The sequence below is a fragment of the Coregonus lavaretus genome (assembly GCF_964263955.1).
Source record: "Coregonus lavaretus genome assembly, chromosome: 18".
NCBI classification, from domain to species: Eukaryota; Metazoa; Chordata; class Actinopteri; order Salmoniformes; family Salmonidae; genus Coregonus; species Coregonus lavaretus.
The window spans coordinates 6,834,992-6,860,926 of record NC_140005.1 but is presented as its reverse complement, the minus strand read 5'-3'; the positions used below and the strand labels follow the sequence as shown (position 1 = coordinate 6,860,926).

The following is a 25,935-nucleotide window of genomic DNA, read 5'->3' as shown; positions in this document are numbered from 1 at the left end:
CGATTAATGGGGGAAATGCAAAACCAGGGGCGGGTCTAAGGGCAACTTCCTCCTACTCCAATAAGCTCATTGGGATCCATGTACAGGAAAGCCTCTGGGAGTGCTCCTTCCCTACCCTACCCCACCCTACCCCCACCCTACCCTACCCCCACCCTACCCCACCCCACCCTACCCTACCCCACCCTATCCTACCCCACCCTGATCCATAAAGAAACTGCATGTATGTCTCACACTATTCGCCACTGCATGACACTCATGTCCTTGCCCCCAGTGGAAACCAGGCAACTGTCGTCAAACAGGAAGTTCACATTGGTCACATGACTGCTGTGTCCGCCATAGACATGACTGGGAGCCTGGAAGGAGAAATAAAACTCAACCAATGGCCTCATATAATCTTTACAGGCTCTTCTCAATTTATATATCTAACTCATTTTTGTATCTTACCCGGAATTGGGAGCAGGGGTATGAGAAAAGGCAGACTTTTCCAAAGTCGTCTCCTGTGACAAGCAGCTGCTTCTCATTGGATCTGGAGACTGCGTTGATGTCAGTCCCGTCGGAGCCATCAGGCCATAACCCTGTGGACCAGAGAGTTACAGTATCGGTCCCATTATGTTATATTCTCTTATCCCTGCACTCTGCACACAATGTGAATGGCCTTATAGTATGGCTGATGTCACACAGCCAGCCCAATTATTGGCAAAACAGCTGATCTGATTGGTCAAAAGACCAATTAGTGGCGAAAAGATCAGAATTGGGCTGCCTATTTAAATGCAGCCTATGTCTCCAGCTTCTTCAACAAGTAAATTATCCAGCTACTTCAACAAATAGATTCTCCAGCTTCTTCAACAAATAGATTCTCCAGCTGCTTCAACATTCCTCACCAAAGACTTGGAAGCCCAGAGTGCATGTGGAGGTGGCCCAGGGGATGTCCCGGGTGGTCTCCACACTCACCACCTGTTTGCACACAGACGGGATCCCTGGAACGACATACAGCTGATTGAAACGGGGAGGTGCTACCTGAACTTGTCCAATAAGAACACAGACTTTTAATTTTCCGTTTGAATGAACATGACAATACTTACAATAGAGTATCTCATAGTCTCCTGAGTTGGACACCAGGTACTGAGAGTCCACTGACCAGTCCAGATGGGTGATGAAGCTGGAGTGGCCCTGAGAGACAGAACGAGAGAGACAGAGAGAAACAGAGAGAAACAGAGAGAGAGACAGAGACAGTGAGAGGGAGAGAGACAGTGAGAGAGAGAGGAGAAAGAGAGAGAGAGAGTGTGTGTGTGTGTTTGTATGTGTGCGAGAGAGGGGATGGAAGGTAGCGGGAGAGAGAGAGTAGAGGAGAGAGAAGAGAGAGAGAGATGATGGGAATCAGCTATAGTCGGAATGGATGACTCAGCTTGTTTTAAACCATAATGCACTAGGGCTGTTGAGTGTGCGTAATTTAGCATGTCCTCCTGGTGTGATGCTGAGGAGAAGAGGGGGTAGGTCTTAAAAATAAAAGGTGCTCACCGAGCACTTCCCCAATCTGCTGTACTTCCTGCCACCGTTCCCCACTGCGTAGATATAGATGTAGTTATCGTGAGAGCCGATGGCCAGGAAATTACCATCTAGGAATAACGACAGGAGATGTAGGTTAGAACAGATAATGTGGCCTGTATCAGTATTACTGTTAACCTGTAACTGTTAGGAGTTCTCTCAGAGCAGGCCTACCGTAGACCTCTTGGTATCACTTTACAGAAGGTAGGTTATAATGCATTATGATGCAGCTATAAAGCATTATGAGTATAGTCCCCTTGTATTTTCTTACAACCATCTGATAACGATCATGACTAGATAACAGCCATTTAATGATCCTGACTAGATAACAGCCATTTAATGATCCTGACTAGATAACAGCCATTTAATGATCCTGACTAGATAACAGCCATTTAATATTCCTGACTAGATAACAGCCATTTAATGATCCTGACTAGATAACAGCCATTTAATGATCCTGACTAAATAACAGCCATTTAATGATCCTGACTAGATAACAGCCATTTAATGATCCTGACTAGATAACAGCCATTTAATGATCCTGACTAAATAACAGCCATTTAATGATCCTGACTAGATAACAGCCATTTAATGATCCTGACTAGATAACAGCCATTTAATGATCCTGACTAGATAACAGCCATTTAATATTCCTGACTAGATAACAGCCATTTAATGATCCTGACTAGATAACAGCCATTTAATGATCCTGACTAGATAACAGCCATTTAATGATCCTGACTAGATAACAGCCATTTAATATTCCTGACTAGATAACAGCCATTTAATGATCCTGACTAGATAACAGCCATTTAATGATCCTGACTAAATAACAGCCATTTTCATTTAAAATATGTACTATAAATATGAATCCTTATGAGTCATTATAAAGCCTCATACATGCTTATAACAAGTAGCCTAATAAAGCCTATAACAGCACTTACCTGGAGCAAAGCGGACAACAGACAGCTGTTCATTTCCATCAGTGTGCACTGTGACTAGATCCTTAGAGTCTGTATCCAGCACCAGCCACCTGTATGATGGAAGATACCCATCCTCTCATCATCAAAAGCATACTGACACATCACATCTCTCCTGTAGTTTCACAAAGCCCACTTTGAGACTCCTATTGTAATGAGAAACACTATACAGATGATTATTATTATTATTATTATTACTGGTAGATCTCTATGGTTTCTTGTGATGGAATTGGCATAGTGTGATTCTCCTCAAGCACCACTTTGTCACCTGCCGGTCTGCGTTCCTATAGCAACCACTGCTCCAGAGGGATGGAATCCAGCAGACTGGGCCGCGTCCTGTCCACAAAAGAAAACAAAAAGGAAGTCTCATGTCAATGCTGCATCCTGAAACATTCACCACACCTCAGTGAATAACTAATACAACACAAAAGAGACTGAAGCTTTTTCAGAGATGTCTTGAGATATTACCCTACGCTTTCCTCCACTATCTTATAACTAGGGCCCAAACTGAGTTTTTTCCTGAATCAGGTCACGTGGTCAGCAAAAGCTTGTGGCAGCCTGCTCCCAGCCACAGCCAACATAGTTGGCATGACAACATTATTGGCTATACAATACAAACAGATATGGGACCAAGCTAAGCTTGTGGCCCTTCTACAGTTATCTGAGTGTAACGTGTGAGGCTCAGAGTTGTCCCCAGGGGGCGCTGTCTGTCTGTCTACCTCCATAGTCTTGGTCCAGACAGGCTGGTGTGAGGAGGAGTCCCACAGGCTGACGTGCTTGTCGTGACCACAGGTGAGGAAGTGGGGTTTCCAGGGGTGCACGGCCAACCCCCACAGCTCATCGGTGTGACCCTGGAGAAGTTAGGGACGCCAGTTAGCATACCATAATTTAACAGCTGCAGTGTTTTGCTTATAATGTAATTGTTAGGCATCTTTCGAAACTTTAGGTTTAATGTCTGCATGAACTAGAATGTCAGATAATTGTACCCACTTGTGTGATGGGGGTAAATTCGCCATATAAACTGCCTTGTAGAACATAGTTCCTGGTGGTCCCAATAAGCACACTCTCCCCTTTGCCCTCGGCAACAGTCCGGACGGGACCAAATAATTCAGGAACCTGGGAAAGGTGGGAAAATAAATATTATTATTCATACCAACGGTAAGCTTCCTGCCACAGTGGATGTGAGGGTTGTTTTCTTTGTCTTTTCAATGTTTGATTTCACAGATGGCTGAGTGGGGGGATGGGGGAGAGCGGAGGTTGTACAGTACGGAGAGGGGACATGGCCCATTGTAAAACAGAGCGTTGTTTGCATTGTACAAATCATTGGCATTATTATTTTCATCATATGAATACAGTGGGGAGAACAAGTATTTGATACACTGCCGATTTTGCAGGTTTTCCTACTTACAAACCATGTAGAGGTCTGTAATTTTTATCATAGGTACACTTCAACTGTGAGAGACGGAATCTAATAAAAAATCCAGAAAATCACATTGTATGATTTTTAAGTAATTAATTTGCCATTGTCCATTCGGAAGACCCATTTGTGACCAAGCTTTAACTTCCTGACTGATGTGTTGAGATGTTGCTTCAATATATCCACATAATTTCCCTTCCTCATGATGCCATCTATTTTGTGAAGTGCACCAGTCCCTCCTGCAGCAAAGCATCCCCACAGCATGATGCTGCCACCCCCGTGCTTCACGGTTGGGATGGTGTTCTTCGGCTTGCAAGCAGCCCCCTTTTTCCTCCAAACATAACGATGGTCATTATGGCCAAACAGTTCTATTTTTGTTTCATCAGACCAGAGGACATTTCTCCAAAAAGTACGATCTTTGTCCACATGTGCAGTTGCAAACCTGCCTTTTTTATGGTGGTTTTGGAGCAGTGGCTTCTTCCTTGCTGAGCGGCCTTTCCGGTTATGGCGATATAGGACTTGTTTTACTGTAGATATAGATACTTTTGTACCTGTTTCCTTCAGCATCTTCACAAGGTCCTTTGCTGTTGTTCTGGGATTGATTTGCACTTTTTGCACCAAAGTAAGTTTATCTCTAGGAGACAGAGCACGTCTCCTTCCTGAGCGGTATGACGGCTGCATGGTCCCATGATGTTTATACTTGTGTACTATTGTTTGTACAGATGAACGTGGTACCTTCAGGCGTTTGGAAATTGCTCCCAAGGATCAACCAGACTTGTGGAGGTCTACAATTCTTTTTCGGAGGTCTTGGCTGATTTCTTTTGATTTTCCCATGATGTCAAGCAAAGAGGCACTGAGTATGAAGGTAGGCCTTGAAATACATCCACAGGTACACCTCCAATTGACTCAAATGATGTCAATTAGCCTATCAGAAGCTTCTAAAGCCATGACATAATTTTCTGGAATTTTCCAAGCTGTTTAAAGGCACAGTCAACTTAGTGTATGTACACTTCTGACCCACTGGAATTGTGATACAGTGAATTATAAGTGAAATAATCTGTCTGTAAACAATGGTTGTAAAAATTACTTGTGTCATGCACAAAGTAGATGTCCTAACCGACTTGCCCAAACTATAGTTTGTTAAAAAGAAATTTGTGGAGTGGTTGAAAAACGAGTTTTAATGACTCCAACCTAAGTGTATGTCAACTTCCGACTTCAACTGTATCTCACCGGAGAAAGCATCCGAGCGAGCGAAACAGCGCCCCCTCTGTTTCAGTATATGTAGCCCATGTATCTGATGCTGTCTGGACTGAAAGTGTATGACATTATTGCCGCCCGTAGCATTGAATTCAAATAGCAAGGGAAGCCAGCGAGCATTTGGCCTCCCCTGATAATTTTTTAAAAATAAAATAAAAGCCAATCAGTGTTGAGCTAAACCGAGTGAGGTCAACTGTGAATGGTCCTGGTGCACAAAAAAAAAAGGTAAAGGGATGACAAAAAAAAACATGAATGATTATTGTCACTGTGTCGTTGTCCTTCGGTGGCTAGCGAGCTAAAATGATCCCTTTCCTAAATTAGCCATGGATGGAGATAGGGAGTTGGACTTGTGGTTTTGCTTAATTCTCCGTACTGGCCAATGATTATAACGGCGATTCTGATCCAACCATTAATTCATACATTGTGCCCCTGGCCTGAGAGGATGGGAGTTAAATATATACAGTGAGGGAAAAAAGTATTTGATCCCCTGCTGATTTTGTACGTTTGCCCACTAACAAAGAAATGATCAGTCTATACTTTTAATGGTAGCTTTATTTGAACAGTGAGAGACAGAATAACAACAAAACAATCCAGAAAAATGCATGTCAAAAATGTTATAAATTGATTTGCATTTTAATGAGGGAAATAAGTATTTAACCCCCTCTCAATTAGAAAGATTTCTGGCTCCCAGGTGTCTTTTATACAGGTAACGAGCTGAGATTAGGAGCACACTCTTAAAGGGAGTGCTCCTAATTTCAGTTTGTTACCTTTATAAAAGACACCTGTCCACAGAAGCAATCAATCAATCAGATTCCAAACTCTCCACCATGGCCAAGACCAAAGAGCTCTCCAAGGATGTCAGGGACAAGATTGTAGACCTACACAAGGCTAGAATGGGCTACAAGACCATCGCCAAGCAGCTTGGTGAGAAGGTGACAACAGTTGGTGCGATTATTTGCAAATGGAAGAAACACAAAAGAACTGTCAATCTTCCTCGGCCTGGGGCTCCATGCAAGATCTCACCTCGTGGATTTGCAATGATCATGAGAACGGTGAGGAATCAGCCCAGAACTACACGGGAGGATCTTGTCAATGATCTCAAGGCAGCTGGAACCATAGTCACCAAGAAAACAATTGGTAACACACTACGCCGTGAAGGACTGAAATCCTGCAGCGCCCGCAAGGTCCCCCTGCTCAAGAAAGCACATATACAGGCCCGTCTGAAGTTTGCCAATGAACATCTGAATGATTCAGAGGAGAACTGGGTGAAAGTGTTGTGGTCAGATGAGACCAAAATCGAGCTCTTTGGCATCAACTCAACTCGCCGTGTTTGGAGGAGGAGGAATGCTGCCTATGACCCCAAGAACACCATCCCCACCGTCAAACATGGAGGTGGAAACATTATGCTTTGGGGGTGTTTTTCTGCTAAGGGGACAGGACAACTTCACCGCATCAAAGGGACGATGGACGGCGCCATGTACCGTCAATTCTTGGGTGAGAACCTCCTTCCCTCAGCCAGGGCATTGAAAATGGGTCGTGGATGGGTATTACAGCATGACAATGACCCAAAACACACGGCCAAGGCAACAAAAGAATGGCCTAGCCAGTCTCCAGACCTTAATCCCATAGAAAATCTGTGGACGGAGCTGAAGGTTCGAGTTGCCAAACGTCAGCCTCGAAACCTTAATGACTTGGAGAAGATCTGCAAAGAGGAGTGTGACAAAATCCCTCCTGAGATGTGTGCAAACCTGGTGGCCAACTACAAGAAACGTCTGACCTCTGTGATTGCCAACAAGGGTTTTGCCACCAAGTACTAAGTCATGTTTTGCAGAGGGGTCAAATACTTATTTCCTTCGTTAAAATGCAAATCAATTTATAACATTTTTGACATGCGTTTTTCTGGATTTTATTGTTGTTATTCTGTCTCTCACTGTTCAAATAAACCTACCATTAAAATTATAGACTGATCATGTCTTTGTCAGTGGGCAAACGTACAAAATCAGCAGGGAATCAAATACTTTTTTCCCCTCACTGTAGCTAGATGTAGTAGGCTAATGTTAACTAGTATGCTCATCGTTGCCCATGAAAGGAAGTTAGGCTAGTGAGTAAGCATTTTAGCCAGGTAACCTAGGACAACAAAAACTAAAAGGGTGTACTGTATGACAGATTCATAGACCGTTTCGGCAACATGAAAGAGAGGAGGATGGGATTTGCGTTTCTTTACAAGTAGGGTGAGTCAACATGTTTTTTCTACTTGCAAGCACACACAGAAATCAGTACCATGGACAGCCACATCATATTTAGCTTATGTTGATTGGACTAAATTGTTTTTGGTATCTTTAAGTTGTCACTGTATTAGACTAAGCAGAGGTGATTTGATGATGTTGAAATGTTGAAGTTGAAATGGTGCTGGAATAGTGGAGGCAGCTTTGCGACTTGCAATAACTCTCCGTAGTTCTAAATCAATAGTTGTTTAGTGGTCCGAAAATGTTGGAAACTGTAGGTCATGTAACTGTTTGTTACATGCAATATTTGCTTTGTGGACTTCATCAAACAGATGTTGCTCTCCGGTTTTGTGATGAAACAAACGTGTGGTTGAATTTATTCTGCCACTGTGTGACTTTTTGTTGTCTCGGCCTTATTGTATATCACGGTGGGGTATGAACTAACAGGTTACACGGAAAAAAACAACACAATTATCAAGTTTTGTTTTTCTGGCTTCCCAAGTGATTTTACCCACACATTGCTACTGGTCTCACCTCAACCGATTGTATCTGCTGGTAGCTCCCATCCCAAGAGATGAGTTTCCGATCCTTTCCCCCTGACACCAGTGTGCCACTCCTCAACATGCACAGTGCAAAGATGCTCCCATCGTGTGCGCCCTGAATGGCATGGCTAATTCGATTAGTGCCTGCATGACAGAGAGAAAGACAGAACACCCTTGGAGAAGGCAGAAGATAGCGGTTTTGTTTTAACCTCACAACACGTGGTCAGGAGCAGTTCTTCTCACAAGACAGGCTTTTGTTGTTCTATCCTAGGAATGACCCCGTTCTGACCCCAGCATCCTGACAACTGTCTCATAGTAAAGAGCCTTTGATGAGCCAAAACATCTGACATCAGTGGCACAGCCCGGAAGTAACAGATACAAACTTTGAAAACAACGTGACGGTCAGCTGGGGTAGGATAAATACTCAGCAGGTCTGTTTCATTTGCTTCGCTTTCGATCAGAAAACCTTTCCGTAATGTTATTTTCTCTTCAAGATGTATGCGTGGAACTTGTGAGGCTCTTGATGTATGTGAGCTTTGCTTATTGCTTCACTTTCCTTATAGCTGACACACAGTAGTAAAGAATGACAGTGTTTACCTTTCCCCCACACCAGAATATTTCCACTTGAGTCTCCAGTTATGGTATCTCCATTTTCTGAAAAAGTCACACTCAAGACAAACTTGGGCTTCTCTTGTTTCTGTAAGAAATATAAATATGGCTTTATTTACTTGGGGTGGGGTGGGGGCAGAGATACAACAGAGTTGTGGTAGTCACAAAACATACAGAGACAGACATGCAGCTTCACTGACACTACCTTTCTAACATGGGGCAAAGAACTAAAGCAACACAGCCAGTACTAGCTACATCCACTTTTGGCAAAAAGCGTCTGCTAAATGGCATATGTCATATTGATTTTGACAAATACATTTTCCCCTAAAACTCAGATGATCTAGCAGATGAACGTGAGGCCGTGTAAATAAGAGATCTTGAGTCGTACCTCAAACAAGCCTTGTTTCTTGACCAGGGTGCCCCTTTCCAGAGTCCAGAAGTAGAGGTGGGACTTCCCACACGTGACTATAATGTTGGTGTCAGTGGGGTGGAAGTCGGCAGCGAACACTGCCTCGTTGGAACACTGTAACGGGACAGAAAGAGTCACGGTCACAGTCAGAGTGCCTCTGACTCCATCTGTTCAGGGGCAAATGTGAACATTCTGAGGCTATGGCTGAACATTCGCCTTACAAATCATGAGAACATTTCAAATTGTCTATGAGGATATATATAGAGCAACTCAAAAGCCAGGTAAGCTTTCCTGAGACCTGAAGACTTGCGTTGGATTCCCCAAGCTAATGCCTAGAATTTAGCTCAAAGGGCTAAGACAGTCTTGATGCGCACAGGTTCAAACCCTGGTCGCACACACACACACACACACACACACACACACACACACACAGACACTCACCTTGACGTCAGCCAGTCTCTCCTCTCTCTGCCAGTCCCACACAGAGAGCACATGGTCGTTGGAGTCGTCTACCACACACAGCATGTTACCGCCGTTCTGCACAGACCAACAGAGCGGGATCAGCCCTGTCCTCAGTTATTTAGGAAAGCTTTTCTGACAAGTAAAGAGACACTCAAAATCTGGTTCATATATTAGCTATGATTGTTTTCATGAAGGTCCATAGCTTACCGACTTGGAGAAGGCAAGGCAAACCAGGGCGCGGTCAAAGAAGCCTGTTCCCAGAACGTGGAGGGTGTTGAGGCTCACTGAGTCCCAAACCCGCACATGAGGAGCCAGCTGCTGTCAGTACACACACACACACGCACGCACGCACACACACACACACACACACACACACACACACACACACACACACACACACACACACACACACACACACACACACACACACACACACACACACACACACACACACACACACACACACACTATTTCTAATCATGAAATAAGTGTACTGATCATAGATTTAAAGTTATGTGACAATGAGAGGTCTCTTACTTTGCCATCAGAAGAGGTGCCTGCTACCTGTCCTGTTGCTATGGTGATTTTATCAGGATGGACAGCCAGGCTATAGAACAGACACATAGGAACAGAGAGACGGCAAACACTTTGAACATCTGAAGGGTGGATTTGAAAAATGATGACAAAACCACAGAGACCTCAAAGCAGATCAAAGACAAGTGTTTTGTGTCTTACGAAACTGTGAGTTGCTATCATATAATATATGTTGTTCTGTCAAACTGAAGGTCATGTGGTGTCGTTACAGTAGGTAATGTCTGATTTCATTCTTACTGATGTTGACAAGACTCCCCCCTCTTCTATTACTGACAGCAGATAGAAGGGCACTACAGAAGGGCACTACAGAAGGACACTACAGAAGGACACTACAGAAGGACACTACAGAAGGACACTACAGAAGGACACTACAGAAGGGCACTACAGAAGGACACTACAGAATGACACTACAGAAGGGCACTACAGAAGGACACTACAGAAGGGCACTACAGAAGGACACTACAGAAGGACACTATGCCTTACAGAGAGATAAGAGAATGTCAGAGGACTCTTTACTACAGAGTGAAAAGGAAGCTAACATCTCCCTGTGCCCTGCCACGAATCATCGCTTTATTAGTTAGATATTCATTATCAGCATGACCCCAGGCCGACCCTTCGCCTGTTAATGTGCCAGTCGTCATTGCTGAGTTTTTAGCTCATTATATTTCTTACCAGGCTTTTCTGTCTGAGATAATTACCTGCCCAACACTTTAACTGAGGAAAAGCTGCTGCAGACCAGCCACCTGTTTACTTTAGTCTGCCTCATTATGAAGGGGTTATTCCATAGCATTAGACAGGAATACTGATCAAAGCATTGCTGAGACAAGGTACCTCTGTCTGCACTAAAATACATGGAGGATTTAATATGACGGTGGGCAACAGGCCTCCGCATCAAGGTGCATAACAAAGCATAGCCTTTTCAGCATAAATTAAACACTTTCAACTTGGAGTTGTGTTGCATGTTTCTTTGGATAGCGGAAAGATAGCATAGTTATCAACTAATTATTTAAATACATCGCTTTAATAAATGTTGAATACTGTCGGTCTGAGAATACTGTACACGGGAGATGGTGACAATGATTTAAGGGTTAAATAGGGCAGTCTCTCTTCTGGCATGACCCCAGTTACCTCTCTGACTCTTAGGCCCTACTACTCAATGTTTGACAAGTAAAGTGTCCAGATAAGAACATCAACACACATCCACATCGGAACACAGTATACAGGGAGAAATATAGTGTTGTGTCATATTCTGTTTCCTCTCACCACTTGATGTCGTCAGTGTGCCTGGTGTAGTGTCTCTGGAGCTGATCGTCCACATTGTAGAGAACCACCACAGAAGCAATGAAGTACACTGTCTCTCCCGTGGGTAGCAGGTACAGGTTACTGCGACAGTCACGCCCCCGGTACCCATAACTGGACATTTAGGTCAAGAGCCACACAACTTCAGACGGAACTTCAACTGTAGCCTACATATAAACCAATCTAGTTTGACTGAATTCAATGAGGCATGTTAATAAAAGCTCTTGGCACCTTAGGGCCACCGTAGTCTATATTTACAACCTATCACTCAGCATCATCCATCATGCATACAGCTACCCTCTGTAACCTTCCGGAGTTCCAAATGGATAATTCAGTAAGATATGATAGACGCACTTCTGTTGAAAGTCAGTTCTATCCATCTTCCCTTTTTTTGGAAAATCCACAGTCGCCTTCAGGCAAAACACTAGACCGAACACAGAACATTCATAGTTTCATCCTGATCCTGGTGTTTCCAGAAATATGCTTTTCTTTTAAATAATCAGTATAATCTCCTCTCTCTCACTCTAATGAAATGGGGGTCGATACCTTCAGGGACAGAGAGGGGGAGAAAATAGGGTGCAGCCTGCTGGCTTCTGGGCTATAGGCAATTGCTGAATACCAGAAAGCAGGGTTTGTATTTCAGTATGCAGTGGAGATGAATAGGAAATAAATATCTACTGGAACATCCAGGATGTTTTCATTCACAGCTGTGCAATAGAGTGAATTCTGAATTTAACTTAGCAATACATGGGGGATACATCTAGCAATGCATCTCTGGCCTGAAAGAGTAGATTTTCAAGCCTGTTGTTATGAACATAACTAAAATGTTGTAATGACACGTAACAATCCGTTTCTTATCTTTTGAAACATACATTTTCTATTAGCCTTCCATTTTGAAAAATGACTCCACAACAGTGAAAAAAAGGATACACCCAGTCCAGTTTGAGCTTCTTGTTTGGCAGGTCCGATTTGGCTTCCAGGCAGTAGGTATCCACAAGGTCTTTGGGCATGTACATGGTGATGGGTCGTCCCTTCAAATACATTTTCACATACCCTTCCTCTAAAAGAAGCAACAGACATTTTCAGTGGACAATTTGTCCTGAATCATTGGTAACAAGGAGGAGTGTTTGTGATGGTGAGAACAGTGTATGAGACTCACGAGAATGAAAGAGGGGTGTATGAGACTCATGAGAATGAAAGAGGGGTGTATGAGACTCATGAGGATGAAAGAGGGGTGTATGAGACTCATGAGAATGAAAGAGGGGTGTATGAGACTCATGAGAATGAAAGAGGGGTGTATGAGACTCATGAGAATGAAAGAGGGGTGTATGAGACTCATGAGAATGAAAGAGGGGTGTAGAGCAGTGGGGGCTGCTGAGGGGAGGACGGCTCATAATAATGGCTGAAGACAAAGAAAAAAAAAAACACACAACAGTTGACTTTAGAGTGCATATTTGTAGAGGTTAGAAAGTGTAAAAATAATCATATTGGTCTCAGGCGTTACACCAATAGTTCATGAGTTATAAATTCAGGCCAGTCTTTTAATCAATACTTGCAGTTGAAACCAGTGGAGGCTGCTGAGGGGAGGACGGCTCATAATAATGGCTGGAAAGGAGTGAATGGAATGGATTCAAACCATGTGTTTGATGTATTTGATACCATTCTACTCATTCCACTCCTACCGTTACCATAAGCCTGTCCTCCCCAAATAAGGTGTCACCAACCTCCTGTGGTGTAGAGACGATCAATAGTTTAGAGGGGTGTCATGGTTATGAGATGTTGATATACAGTACCAGTCAAAAGTTTGGACACACCTACTCATTCAAGGGTTTTTCTTTATTTTTACAATTTTTTTACATTGTAGAATTATAGTGAAGACATCAAAACTATGAAATAACACACATGGAATCATGTAGTAACCAAAAAACAAATAAAAAAATGTTTTTTATTTGAGATTCTTCAAAGTAGCCACCCTTTGCCTTGATGACAGCTTTGCACACTATTGGCATTCTCTCAACCAGATTCATGAGGTATACAGACGATAGCCCTATTTGGTAAAAGACCAAGTCCATATTATGGCAAGAACAGCTCAAATAATCAAAGAGAAACGACAGTCCATCATTACTTTACGACATGAAGGTCAGTCAATCTGGAAACGTTTAATGTTTCTTCAATTGCACTATGATGAAACTGGCTCTCATGAGGACCGCCACAGGAAAGGAAGACCCAGAGTTACGTCTGCTGCAGAGGATACGTTTATTAGAGTTACCAGCATCAGAAATTGCAGCCCAAATAAGTGCTTCACAGAGTTCAACTAACAGACACATCTCAACATCAACTGTTCAGAGGAGACTGCGTGAATCAAGCCTTCATGGTCAAATTGCTGCAAAGAAACCATTACTAAAGGACACCAATAAGAAGAGACTTGCTTGGGCCAAGAAACACGAGCAGTGGACATTAGACTGATGTAAATCTGTCCTTTGGTCTGGAGTCCAAATTGGAGATTTTTGGTTCTAACCGCTGTGTCTTTGTGAGACGCAGTGTAGGTGAACGGATGATCTCCACATGTGTAGTTCCCACCATGAAGCATGGAGGAGGAGGTGTGATGGTGCTTTGCTGGTGACATTCTGTTTTTATTTAGAATTCAATGCACAATTAACCAGCATGGCTATTACAGCATTCTGCAGCGATACGCCATCCAATCTGGTTTGGGCTTAGTGGGACAATCATTTGTTTTTCAACAGGACAATGACCCAACACACCTCCAGGCTGTGTAAGGGCTTTTTGACCAAAAAGGAGAGTGATGGAGCACTGCATCAGATGACCTGGCCTCAACAATCCCCCGACCTCAACCCAATTGAGATGGTTTGGGATGAGTTGGACCACAGAATGAAGGAAAAGCAGCCAACAAGTGCTCAGCATATGTGGGAACTCCTTCAAGACTGTTGGAAAAGCATTCCAGGTGAAGCTGGTTGAGAGAATGCCAAGAGTGTGCAAAGCTGTCATCAAGGCAAAGGGTGGCTACTTTGAAGAATCTAAAATCTAAAATATATTTTGATTTGTTTAACACTTTTTTGGTTCCTACATGATTCCGTGTGTGTTATTTCATTAGTTTTGATGTCTTCACTATTATTCTACAATGTAGAAAAACCCTTGAATGAGTAGGTGTGTCCAAACTTTTGACTGGTACTGTACATTTAAAAAATAAAAAGTTTCAAAAGAAGTGAATGAATTGAGTAAAGGAAATGATAGATCAGCAAACACAGAGATAGATTTTAGAGGCTTTCGATGTCCTTTTATTCGTCATTTCAAATACATTCAGATAATAACAAGGAACGGTGCAAAATGAACTGAGAAGACAAAACATGCATAGGGTCATGGTGCCACAGCAAGGGAAGCAAACCAACCTGAAGACTCAAAAATAAGAGTCAAAAACCAAAAACCAACCAAGACGAAAAAACATAAAAACATGACAGTCATGGAGAGGAATGTTTTTTTTTTTCAAGTCAATTTTTACATTCAAGTTTAACACAGAACTTCTTTCAATCTAATGCCAAGCGCTGGTTTAGGCCTAGCTTAGTAACAGATTTGGAAGTACTGGCTGGGGGATTTGACGGGGCTCCTGTAGCTCGGAGTGTCTAAGGGGGAGTAGGAAGACTGGCTGACTGACTTTCTCAGGGGGATGGTGAACGTCGGCGTCTTCCTGACTCCAGTGGACCTGACAGACTTGTCAGATTCGCTCTTGGAGTCAGGCGTGTGGGGAGCAGAGGAGCGGCCAGACAAGGCCGCTACGCAGGATTTGGGCGCCTCAGCGGTTCCAGTCCTTTTTGACGGGCGGGTCAGATATATCTGCACGGTTACTAGGTAGGTGAGGTGGTAGAGTTGGAGAGGGGCCAGTGGGAAGGGGGAGGAGGGGTCGGTAGAATATATCCAAGTTAGATGTGATCGACAACTTGCTGTTACGCCACAATGGACGACCACAAAACACAGGACTGGTACAAAACAAGCTACGGTATCTACTGGTTAACAACAGCTGGATGGCTAATCTACTGGGGTTTTTACTCTTTAAGTTAAACTTCAGCCTTTTACTAAAAGAGTGCATCAGTGGCTCAACATATAACTAATGTCTATGGTAAACATGACACAATAAAGCGTCTCTTTTTTGGTCTACTTTAGCCGGCATCAGGTTGAATAACAGTCTTTAAATAGGTTCACTTCACTTGACCTACCATTTACTATGGACCTGCTTTTATTATGTATTTCATTATTATTCTATATTTTTTTGCCACTGACAGCCTTGAATCTGTCACAGGGACCATGAGTTTCACGACAGTCTGCTTCCAAACATGTCTCTTTCATCTTTCATTAGCAAAGCTTATGGAAATTAGCCACAAGCTGTCCATCAAACAACTCCAAAAAGAATTCAAAAGCTATAAAGTAAAGACATTGTAATGCAAACAGCCCTTTTGAGGATACATGATACCAAGACAAGACAATTGGCTTTTTGTGCTCTGAAAAGGGGACTCTTAGGAGATCAGGGTGCACTGCAGGAAATATTTGGTGGGGTTCCTATGGTGACAAGGACAAAAGAGTGCTGTGTGGCTGTGAGCAAACATCTCTAGAATGTGGCAATTCCACACTAAGGTTAAACAGCTAGTCTAAAAAGCATCACTGCAATCAACCACACACAGTTCAGACTCAGTGTGTTAGAGCATGGTTTCCCAAACTCGCCCCCCCCCAGGTGCACATTTTGGTTTTTGCACTACAACTACACAGCTGATTCAAATAATCAACTCATCATCAAGCTTTGTTTTTTTTTAAATCAGCTGTGTAGTGCTGGGGCCAAAAACAAAACGTGCACCCGGGGGGGGGGCGAGGGACAGAGTTTGGGAAACCCTGTGTTAGAGAGTGTATATTAGTCCACAGTTGGCTGACATATTGGGGAGGGATCCTATCACACTCACTGTCAACCCAAACCCACCCATGCCATGGGCCAGCTCTCTGTGCATTGGGCCTATGAGCCAGTAGCCTATACTGTACGTTCTCGCACCAGACAAGAACAAGAGCTGTAGTCTAAGTGTAATAGCTCCAGGTATGTGCAACGTAATATCCTGCCGACTACGCCATATTGTGGCATGGAGGGGTCTTACATTTGACATTTTAGTCATTTAGCAGACGCTCTTATCCAGAGCGACTTACAGTTAGTGAGTGCATACATTTTCGTACTAGCTACCACACTATTTCTTTGGGCGCAATTCCCATGATGGTGGCGTAGTGCGTTAGATAACCCCCCCCACGCCACATACGGCTAATTTATGTATAGATTAACTATTTTTCTAAGGCCTTAAGAGAACACAATGTCCAGAGAGCTGCTAAGGTAAGGGGGCTTGAGGACCAAGGCCTACCTTTGCAGTGCGTCACTCGTCGCATCCCTTTCAGAGAGAAGGGGACAGAAGGACCAGGTGAGGTTTTGCTTCCTGTTCCTGACCTGGGCTTCCTGTTCCTGACCTGGACTTCCTCATCATTGTGACTTCTTACACTTCCTCCGTTTTATGCAAGTGCCTTGCCTCAGCGTCTTCTTGACAACACTTAGGCTATTGTGCTTGAGGTATTTTCTGTTTGAATCTAGGCAAATCATCCATCCATCCATCCATCCATCCATCCATCCATCCATCCATCCATCCATCTGATCTACCAGTCTGAACAGGAGCATCTGACAATTTCACATAGGCTAGAGGCTAAGCATGTAGGGTTGGTGTCACTTGTTTGGTCCTTAAGGATTAGTGGAAGGTTGGATGGGCTATAGAGAGATTCTAATCAACAGAAAACAATTCCACAGATTATATGAAGGCACAGTGTCCATTGGGATTATTCAGGATTTATCATCTTGATACATTGATTCGTTGACTTCTTCTTAAGGTTGAAAGTTTACGACACTACCCTGGGACTGTACTAGTCTGATCAGGGTATTATAGACAGTAACTGATTCAAATCATCAACAAGGCTAAGTTAATGGTGGTACCAGTACATTTTCTCTGCTGATCAGCACCCACTGTCTTGCTGGAATCAATCCCCAGCCACAGTAAGGTTCAGCAAGAATCAACCCCCAGCCACAGAAAGGTTCAGCAAGAATCAACCCCCGGCCACAGAAAGTTTCAGCAAGAATCAACCCGCGGCCACAGTAAGGTTCAGCAAGAATCAACCCCCGGCCACAGAAATGTTCAGCAAGAATCAACCCCCAGCCACAGAAAGTTTCAGCAAGAATCAACCCCCGGCCACAGAAAGTTTCAGCAAGAATCAACCCCCGGCCACAGTAAGGTTCAGCAAGAATCAACCCCCGGCCACATTAATGTTCAGCAAGAATCAACCCCCGGCCACATTAATGTTCAGCAAGAATCAACCCCCGGCCACATTAATGTTCAGCAAGAATCAACCCCCGGCCACATTAATGTTCAGCAAGAATCAACCCCCGGCCACATTAATGTTCAGCAAGAATCAACCCCCGGCCACATTAATGTTCAGCAAGAATCAACCCCCGGCCACATTAATGTTCAGCAAGAATCAACCCCCGGCCACATTAATGTTCAGAGGGGTGATGATCAATCAGGGAGAATTACACCAAATAAATCAACCTAATGGGATACAGCAATCTAATTTATCCAGCGATCAATACCATCCTGGAGATCTCATAGTGTTTACTGTTACTACCACTGTATACAAACTCATACAGTAAAACATGTAGTACAGGTGCATTACTCCTGGTAAGGAAAGGAAAAAAGGAAATTATAGATGACAATGGAGGTTGAAATGCTTCGTCAGAATTTATGGGAGGATGGAAGTGGTTATGGAGGGTTGGATGATTATTGGTTGGAGGATGATTGTTTTCAGCACGTTACAACAGAAACGTCACCACTGTCCATCACAGCACATCACAGAACATCACAGAACATCACAGAACATCACAGAACATCACAGAACATCACAGAACATCCCTGACTGGTACTCTAAGAGCTGGGTATTAACCAAGTGAGCAAAAGTGTCATTACAACCAAACTTGTCACTAATGACATCATTGCAACCAGTTTGGCCTGCTGGGGAGGAGGCGCTGACTTTAACCTGCAAAGACCCTGTAACATACCTTACATTTGGTTTTGCACGTCTGACAACCAATGCTGACAAATTGAAGGAATCCAACCATTTAATCAAATAATGGCTCAAATGTTCAGTTGACAACAGCTATCATATATGTCTAGAATAGATCGTGCAAAACAAAATCAATGACATTTTCCAGGGTTATGTTACGATACGCTTCTCAAAATCTTTAACCCTCTCTAACTCACAGGGAGCCAATGAGTGCATGGCATCACTGATTAGAGTCCTGTTGGCTCTTACCTGTATTGAAAACGGGCTCCTTCAGTTTGCTGCAGGGTGGGTGAAAAAAAATCTGTGTCAACACTGAACCCGGCACTGCGCCAGGTATGTTCAATCAAGCGCAGATAAAGTATTTGAACGATAAGAAACACTACTTGAACCCAGGGGGTCATGTGCAGTAGGGTAAAACGTTTTGAAACTGACTGAAACGGTTAGGTTTCCACTAAGAAATGCTTGTTTTAGTTTTACGTTTCAAAACATTTCACTACGGTGTGCCCTACTGAACACTACCCAGGTCTGGCTGTGAAGGACCAGTCGTTGTTGTTATGCTGGCGGTACCTTTCGCTGGCTCTCTTGCCGCCGGAGTTGCTCCCGGTGGAGCCGGTGCGGGTGCGGTTGGTCTTGGAGTCGCCGCTGTCTTTGCGCGTCAGCGTACTCATCGTTTCGTTGGAGTTGGTTCTCCTCACAGTACTGGGGAGAGATGGTAAAATGGACGATAAAACTACCTGCCTTTTAAATGAATACAGGTGCTTAAAAGATATCGTCCAAGGAATTATGTTTTCTAAGGCGCATAAGGAGTACTTCGTTACTTGCCTGTAAACTATTGAAATGCACACCCAAGATTTCTCTCTCTGGGGAAGAGATAGTAAAATGGATGATCAAATGCCCTGATGGTAAAAGAGAGAAGCCTAACATGAATTGTCTGGGGAATACCGTTAAAATAGCCTGTTATTTAGCTGTATCCCCTCAGAGGGTTTTCAGGTGCAAATCCTTCTGGAAAACATGATCTATCAACTGAAAATCCTTCTGGAAAACATAATCTATCATCTGAAAAATCAAAGACTTCAATTTATTTGAGTGTAGCGGCAAGGACAAGCAAGGACCATACCAGCAAGCTATAAATACCACTATCTGTTACAAGTCCTCATACGTCCCTGTAAGTATCATAGTACACCAAGGAAGGCCCTATACTAGGAAACGAGATTACTGATCCACGACAGAGAGAGACTTTTCCCTCGCTTTCCACTGTGGACACATTTGTGAGGGTATTAGAGGAGATAGTTGAAACATGTCAAAAGGCTTTCCATTAAAATGCCTGTACAAAGGAAGGGCCTTTTCAGCAGTCCATTGGCTAGAATGGCTTCCAGGCTCAAGTCTAATCCGGCCTACAAAACCCAAATCTATTCACTTCTGCCGTTGGGGCTGATGTTATCCCCCTGAAACAAGGTCCGGGGATATGTGTGTGTGTTGTGTGTGTGTGTGTGTGTGGGGGGGGGGGTAGTTGAGGTATGCCAGGCAGCAGGCATACCTCGATCAGGAATGGAGTGAATAAGGTCATTGGGCTTTAGGTTGGCATGGGAGCAGCACCTACTGTAGTTGATTTAATCAACACACACACAAAGAGGGAGGGAGAGAGAGATCGAGAGAGAGATTCATTCATTTGTTTGTTGAATTATTAATTAATTAATTAATTCCATTTAATTTATACAGGATAGTCCACTCAGAAACAATAACAATTGCCACTGCTTTCCAGGGAGAGAGATGTTTTGTGATGAATGTTGTTATTCATTGTTCATAGAAATGATCTGTAAATGAAATGACTCATTAATCTATGGGGGATGGGTAGCATTGAGGTAACATTATGAGCATTTAGGATGATGATAACATCTCAGTCTGGACACTTTCTCATCTGCTAGGAGAAGTGATGTAGGGGGTCTGGGGGGTTAGGGCCAGACAGACTGGAGAGACTGGGTCTGGGGGGGGGGGGTGGGGGTTAGGGCCAGACAGACTGGAGAGACTGGGTCTGGGGGTCTGGGGGGGGGTTAGGGCCAGACAGACTGGAGAGACTGGGTCTGGGGGTCTGGGGGGTTAGGGCCAGACAGACTGGAGAGACTGGGTCTGGGGGGTTAGGTCCAGACAGACTGGAGAGACTGGGTCTGGGGGGTTAGGGCCAGACAGACTGGAGAGACTGGGTCTGGGGGGTTAGGGCCAGACAGACTGGAGAGACTGGGTCTGGGGGGTTAGGTCCAGACAGACTGGAGAGACTGGGTCTGGGGGGTTAGGGCCAGACAGACTGGAGAGACTGGGTCTGGGGGGTTAGGTCCAGACAGACTGGAGAGACTGGGTCTGGGGGGGGTGGGGGTTAGGGCCAGACAGACTGGATCTGGGGGGGGGGGTTAGGGCCAGACAGACTGGAGAGACTGGGTCTGGGGGGTTAGGGTCAGACAGACTGGAGAGACTGGGTCTGGGGGGTTAGGGCCAGACACTGGAGAGACTGGGTCTGGGGGGGGGTTAGGGCCAGACAGACTGGAGAGACTGGGTCTGGGGGGGGTGGGGGTTAGGGCCAGACAGACTGGAGAGACTGGGTCTTGGGGGGGGGGGGGGTTAGGGCCAGACAGACTGGATCTGGGGGGGGTTAGGGCCAGACAGACTGGAGAGACTGGGTCTGGGGGGTTAGGGCCAGACACTGGAGAGACTGGGTCTGGGGGGGGGTTTAGGGCCAGACAGACTGGAGAGACTGGGTCTGGGGGGGGGGGGGGGTAGGGCCAGACAGACTGGATAGACTGGGTCTGGGGGGGGGGGGGGGAAAGAGGGAAAGGACACAGTGAATGGTAGACAAAAAAGACTGGTGATATATGATACCACTCTCTGTGATATATGATACCACTCTCTGTGATATATGATACCACTCTCTGTGATATATGATACCACTCTCTGTGATATATGATACCACTCTCTGTGATATATGATACCACTCTCTGTGATATATGATACCACTCTCTGTGATATATGATCCCACTCTCTGTGATATATGATCCCACTCTCTGTGATATATGATACCACTCTCTGTGATATATGATACCACTCTCTGTGATATATGATACCACTCTCTGTGATATATGATACCACTCTCTGTGATATATGATACCACTCTCTGTGATTTATGATACCACTCTCTGTGATATATGATACCACTCTCTGTGATATATGATACCACTCTCTGTGATTTATGATACCACTCTCTGTGATATATGATACCACTCTCTGTGATATATGATACCACTCTCTGTGATTTATGATCCCACTCTCTGTGATATATGATACCACTCTCTGTGATATATGATACCACTCTCTGTGATATATGATCCCACTCTGTGATATATGATACCACTCTCTGTGATATATGATACCACTCTCTGTGATATATGATACCACTCTCTGTGATATATGATCCCACTCTGTGATATATGATACCACTCTCTGTGATTTATGATACCACTCTCTGTGATATATGATACCACTCTCTGTGATATATGATACCACTCTCTGTGATATATGATACCACTCTCTGTGATATATGATACCACTCTCTGTGATTTATGATACCACTCTCTGTGATTTTTAGGAGAATTCGTGTGAACATCGGCATACCTCAAAATACAAATAATAGTCTCCAATGTAAACAATTCAGCTTCCTGAAGACTCCCTTCCGTCTCTTAACACAGAGTGTAAACTATCCTTTCTGCAAAGAGTTAGAATTCAGAGGTCCGGATATAAGGGAGGCCTCTATGTGCACACGACCAGGGAGGCACTGTTCATCTCATCATTGGACAAAACACTTACACCTCTAATCCTATTAAGACACAACAGACCATTGACATTTCCCCTGTGCCTTAGTGTGTCAATGTGTCTAGCCTGGTCCGCTATATACTGAGCGTACAAAACATTAGGAACACCTGCTCTTTTTCCATGACATAGACTGACCAGATAAATCCAGGTGAAAGCTATGATCCCTTATTGATGTCGCCTGTTAAATCCACTTAAATCAGTGTAGATGAAGGGGAGGAGACAGGTTAAAGAAGGATTTTTAACGCTTGAGACAACTGAGACATGGATTGTGTATGTGTGCCATTCTGAAGGTGAATGGGCAAGACAAAATATTTAAATGCCTTTGAACGGGGTATGGTAGTAGGTGCCAGGCGCACCGGTTTGAGTGTTTCAAGAACTGCAACGCTGCTGGGTTTTTCACACTCAACAGTTTCCCGTGTGTATCAAAATGGTCCACCACCCAAAGGACATCCAGCCAACTTGACACATCCAGCCAACTTGACACATCCAGCCAACTTGAGTCAACATGAACTAGTATCCCTGTGGAACACTTTCGACACCTTCTAGAGTCCATGCCCCGATTAATTGAGGATGTTCTTAAGGCAAAAAGAGGTGCAACTCAATATTAGGAAGGTGTTCTTAATGTTTGGTACACTCAGTGTATATCACTCTAGCTCTATTGATTCAGTCTGGAGAAAGTTCATTGATACGGCATCCATATTAGGAACTCCCTCCCTCTTCTCCCCTTTGTATCAATTTACTCCAGAGTCTATAATCTCATCCATCCACCATCCACTCGTCAGTCCTGGATTATGATCATTCGACTCCAGGCATAACCATCAGTGGAGGAGCGCCTTTTGTTCCCCTGACAGTAGGGATTGATTACCTGCGCTCCCCTTTCCCCAGTCAGCCCCAGTCAGTTAAATCAAGGCCTGGTCTCTGAATGCCACGGCGGTGGATATGGGGACGGCTGTGACAGCACTGTCCATTTGTTTTACTACCCATGTAAAATGTCAATGTCTCTCCCTTCGGAGGAGGAGGGGACATTTATGAGGGGGAAATGAGACGTGGCAGACAGACAGACAGACAGACAAACAGGGGAGATAGTAGTTACACAGTGAAGAGAAACAGTGTGGGTTTGTAGCAGACATAATGTGGGTTTGTAGCAGACAATGTGGGTTTGTAGGAGACATAATGTGGGTTTGTAGGAGACATAATGTGGGTTTGTAGGAGACATAATGTAGGTTTGTAGGAGACATAATGTGGTTTTGTAGGAGACATAATGTGGGTTTGAGGAGACATAATGTGGGTTTGTAGGAGACATAATGTGGGTTTGTAGGAGACATAATGTGGGTTTGTAGGAGACATAATGTGGGTTTGTAGGAGATATAATGTGGGTTTGTAGGAGACATAATGTGGGTTTGTAGGAGACATAATGTGGGTTTGTAGCAGACATAATGTGGGTTTGTCTACAAACCCACATTGTCTCCTACAAACCCTTATGTCTGCTACAAACCCACATTGTCTCTTACAAACCCACATTACGTCTCCTACAAACCCACATTATATCTCCTACAAACCCACATTATGTCTGCTACAAACCCACATTATGTCTCCTACAAACCCACATTATGTCTGCTACAAGCCCACATTATGTCTCCTACAAACACAAATTATGTCTACTACAAACACAAATTATGTCTACTACGGAGACATAATGTGGGTTTGTAAGAGACAATGTGGGTTTGTAGCAGACATAAGGGTTTGTAGGAGACATAATGTGGGTTTGTAAGAGACAATGTGTGTTTGTAGCAGACATAATGTGGGTTTGTAGGAGACATAATGTGGGTTTGTAGCAGACATTATGTGGGTTTGTAGCAGACATAATGTGGGTTTGTAGGAGACATAATGTGGGTTTGTAGCAGACATAAGGGTTTGTAGGAGACATAATGTGGGTTTGTAAGAGACATAATGTGGGTTTGTAGCAGACATAATGTGGGTTTGTAAGAGACAATGTGGGTTTGTAGCAGACATAAGGGTTTGTAGGAGACATAATGTGGGTTTGTAGGAGACATAATGTGGGTTTGTAGGAGACATAATGTGGGTTTGTAGGAGACAATGTGGGTTTGTAGCAGACATAATGTGGGTTTGTAGCAGACATAAGGGTTTGTAGGAGACATAATGTGGGTTTGTAGGAGACATAATGTGGGTTTGTAGGAGACAATGTGGGTTTGTAGCAGACATAATGTGGGTTTGTAGGAGACATAATGTGGGTTTGTAGGAGACATAATGTGGGTTTGTAAGAGACAATGTGGGTTTGTAGCAGACATAAGGGTTTGTAGGAGATATAATGTGGGTTTGTAGGAGACATAATGTGGGTTTGTAAGAGAAAATGTGGGTTTGTAGCAGACATAAGGGTTTGTAGGAGACATAATGTGGGTTTGTAAGAGACAATGTGTGTTTGTAGCAGACATAATGTGGGTTTGTAGGAGACATAATGTGGGTTTGTAGGAGACAATGTGGGTTTGTAGGAGACAATGTGGGTTTGTAGGAGACATAATGTGAGTTTGTAGCAGACATAATGTGGGTTTGTAGGAGACATAATGTGGGTTTGTAAGAGACAATGTGGGTTTGTAGCAGACATAAGGGTTTGTAGGAGACAATGTGGGTTTGTAGGAGACATAATGTGGGTTTGTAGGAGACATAATGTGGGTTTGTAGGAGACAATGTGGGTTTGTAGCAGACATAATGTGGGTTTGTAGCAGACATAAGGGTTTGTAGGAGACATAATGTGGGTTTGTAGGAGACATAATGTGGGTTTGTAGGAGACATAATGTGGGTTTGTAGGAGACAATGTGGGTTTGTAGCAGACATAATGTGGGTTTGTAGGAGACATAATGTGGGTTTGTAGGAGACATAATGTGGGTTTGTAAGAGACAATGTGGGTTTGTAGCAGACATAAGGGTTTGTAGGAGATATAATGTGGGTTTGTAGGAGACATAATGTGGGTTTGTAGCAGACATTATGTGGGTTTGTAGCAGACATAATGTGGGTTTGTAGGAGACATAATGTGGGTTTGTAGCAGACATAAGGGTTTGTAGGAGACATAATGTGGGTTTGTAAGAGACATAATGTGGGTTTGTAGCAGACATAATGTGGGTTTGTAAGAGACAATGTGGGTTTGTAGCAGACATAAGGGTTTGTAGGAGACATAATGTGGGTTTGTAGGAGACATAATGTGGGTTTGTAGGAGACATAATGTGGGTTTGTAGGAGACAATGTGGGTTTGTAGCAGACATAATGTGGGTTTGTAGCAGACATAAGGGTTTGTAGGAGACATAATGTGGGTTTGTAGGAGACATAATGTGGGTTTGTAGGAGACATAATGTGGGTTTGTAGGAGACAATGTGGGTTTGTAGCAGACATAATGTGGGTTTGTAGGAGACATAATGTGGGTTTGTAGGAGACATAATGTGGGTTTGTAGGAGACATAATGTGGGTTTGTAGGAGACAATGTGGGTTTGTAGCAGACATAATGTGGGTTTGTAGGAGACATAATGTGGGTTTGTAGCAGACATAAGGGTTTGTAGGAGACATAATGTGGGTTTGTAGCAGA

The 25,935-nt window shown here is 43.8% G+C and overlaps 1 protein-coding gene across 1 annotated transcript in view; it reads right to left on the bottom strand.

The window, feature by feature from the left end:
- Positions 1 to 218: 218 nt before the first annotated feature.
- Positions 219 to 25,935, bottom strand: part of LOC311145961 (echinoderm microtubule-associated protein-like 1) — a 64,785-nt gene continuing 39,068 nt past the window's right edge. The window contains exons 4-22 of the mRNA XM_084182364.1: positions 19,050 to 19,181; positions 18,732 to 18,760; positions 12,270 to 12,399; positions 11,304 to 11,453; positions 9,984 to 10,053; positions 9,654 to 9,764; positions 9,426 to 9,521; positions 8,964 to 9,098; positions 8,564 to 8,663; positions 7,959 to 8,110; positions 3,516 to 3,641; positions 3,245 to 3,376; positions 2,794 to 2,861; positions 2,490 to 2,578; positions 1,519 to 1,616; positions 1,083 to 1,170; positions 882 to 977; positions 445 to 575; positions 219 to 353 (exon numbers count right to left, since the gene is read on the bottom strand). Of these exons, the coding sequence (XP_084038490.1) occupies positions 228 to 353; positions 445 to 575; positions 882 to 977; positions 1,083 to 1,170; positions 1,519 to 1,616; positions 2,490 to 2,578; positions 2,794 to 2,861; positions 3,245 to 3,376; positions 3,516 to 3,641; positions 7,959 to 8,110; positions 8,564 to 8,663; positions 8,964 to 9,098; positions 9,426 to 9,521; positions 9,654 to 9,764; positions 9,984 to 10,053; positions 11,304 to 11,453; positions 12,270 to 12,399; positions 18,732 to 18,760; positions 19,050 to 19,181 (2,059 nt within the window). The 3' untranslated portion in view covers positions 219 to 227. The remainder of the gene's footprint in view (positions 354 to 444; positions 576 to 881; positions 978 to 1,082; positions 1,171 to 1,518; positions 1,617 to 2,489; positions 2,579 to 2,793; positions 2,862 to 3,244; positions 3,377 to 3,515; positions 3,642 to 7,958; positions 8,111 to 8,563; positions 8,664 to 8,963; positions 9,099 to 9,425; positions 9,522 to 9,653; positions 9,765 to 9,983; positions 10,054 to 11,303; positions 11,454 to 12,269; positions 12,400 to 18,731; positions 18,761 to 19,049; positions 19,182 to 25,935) is intronic.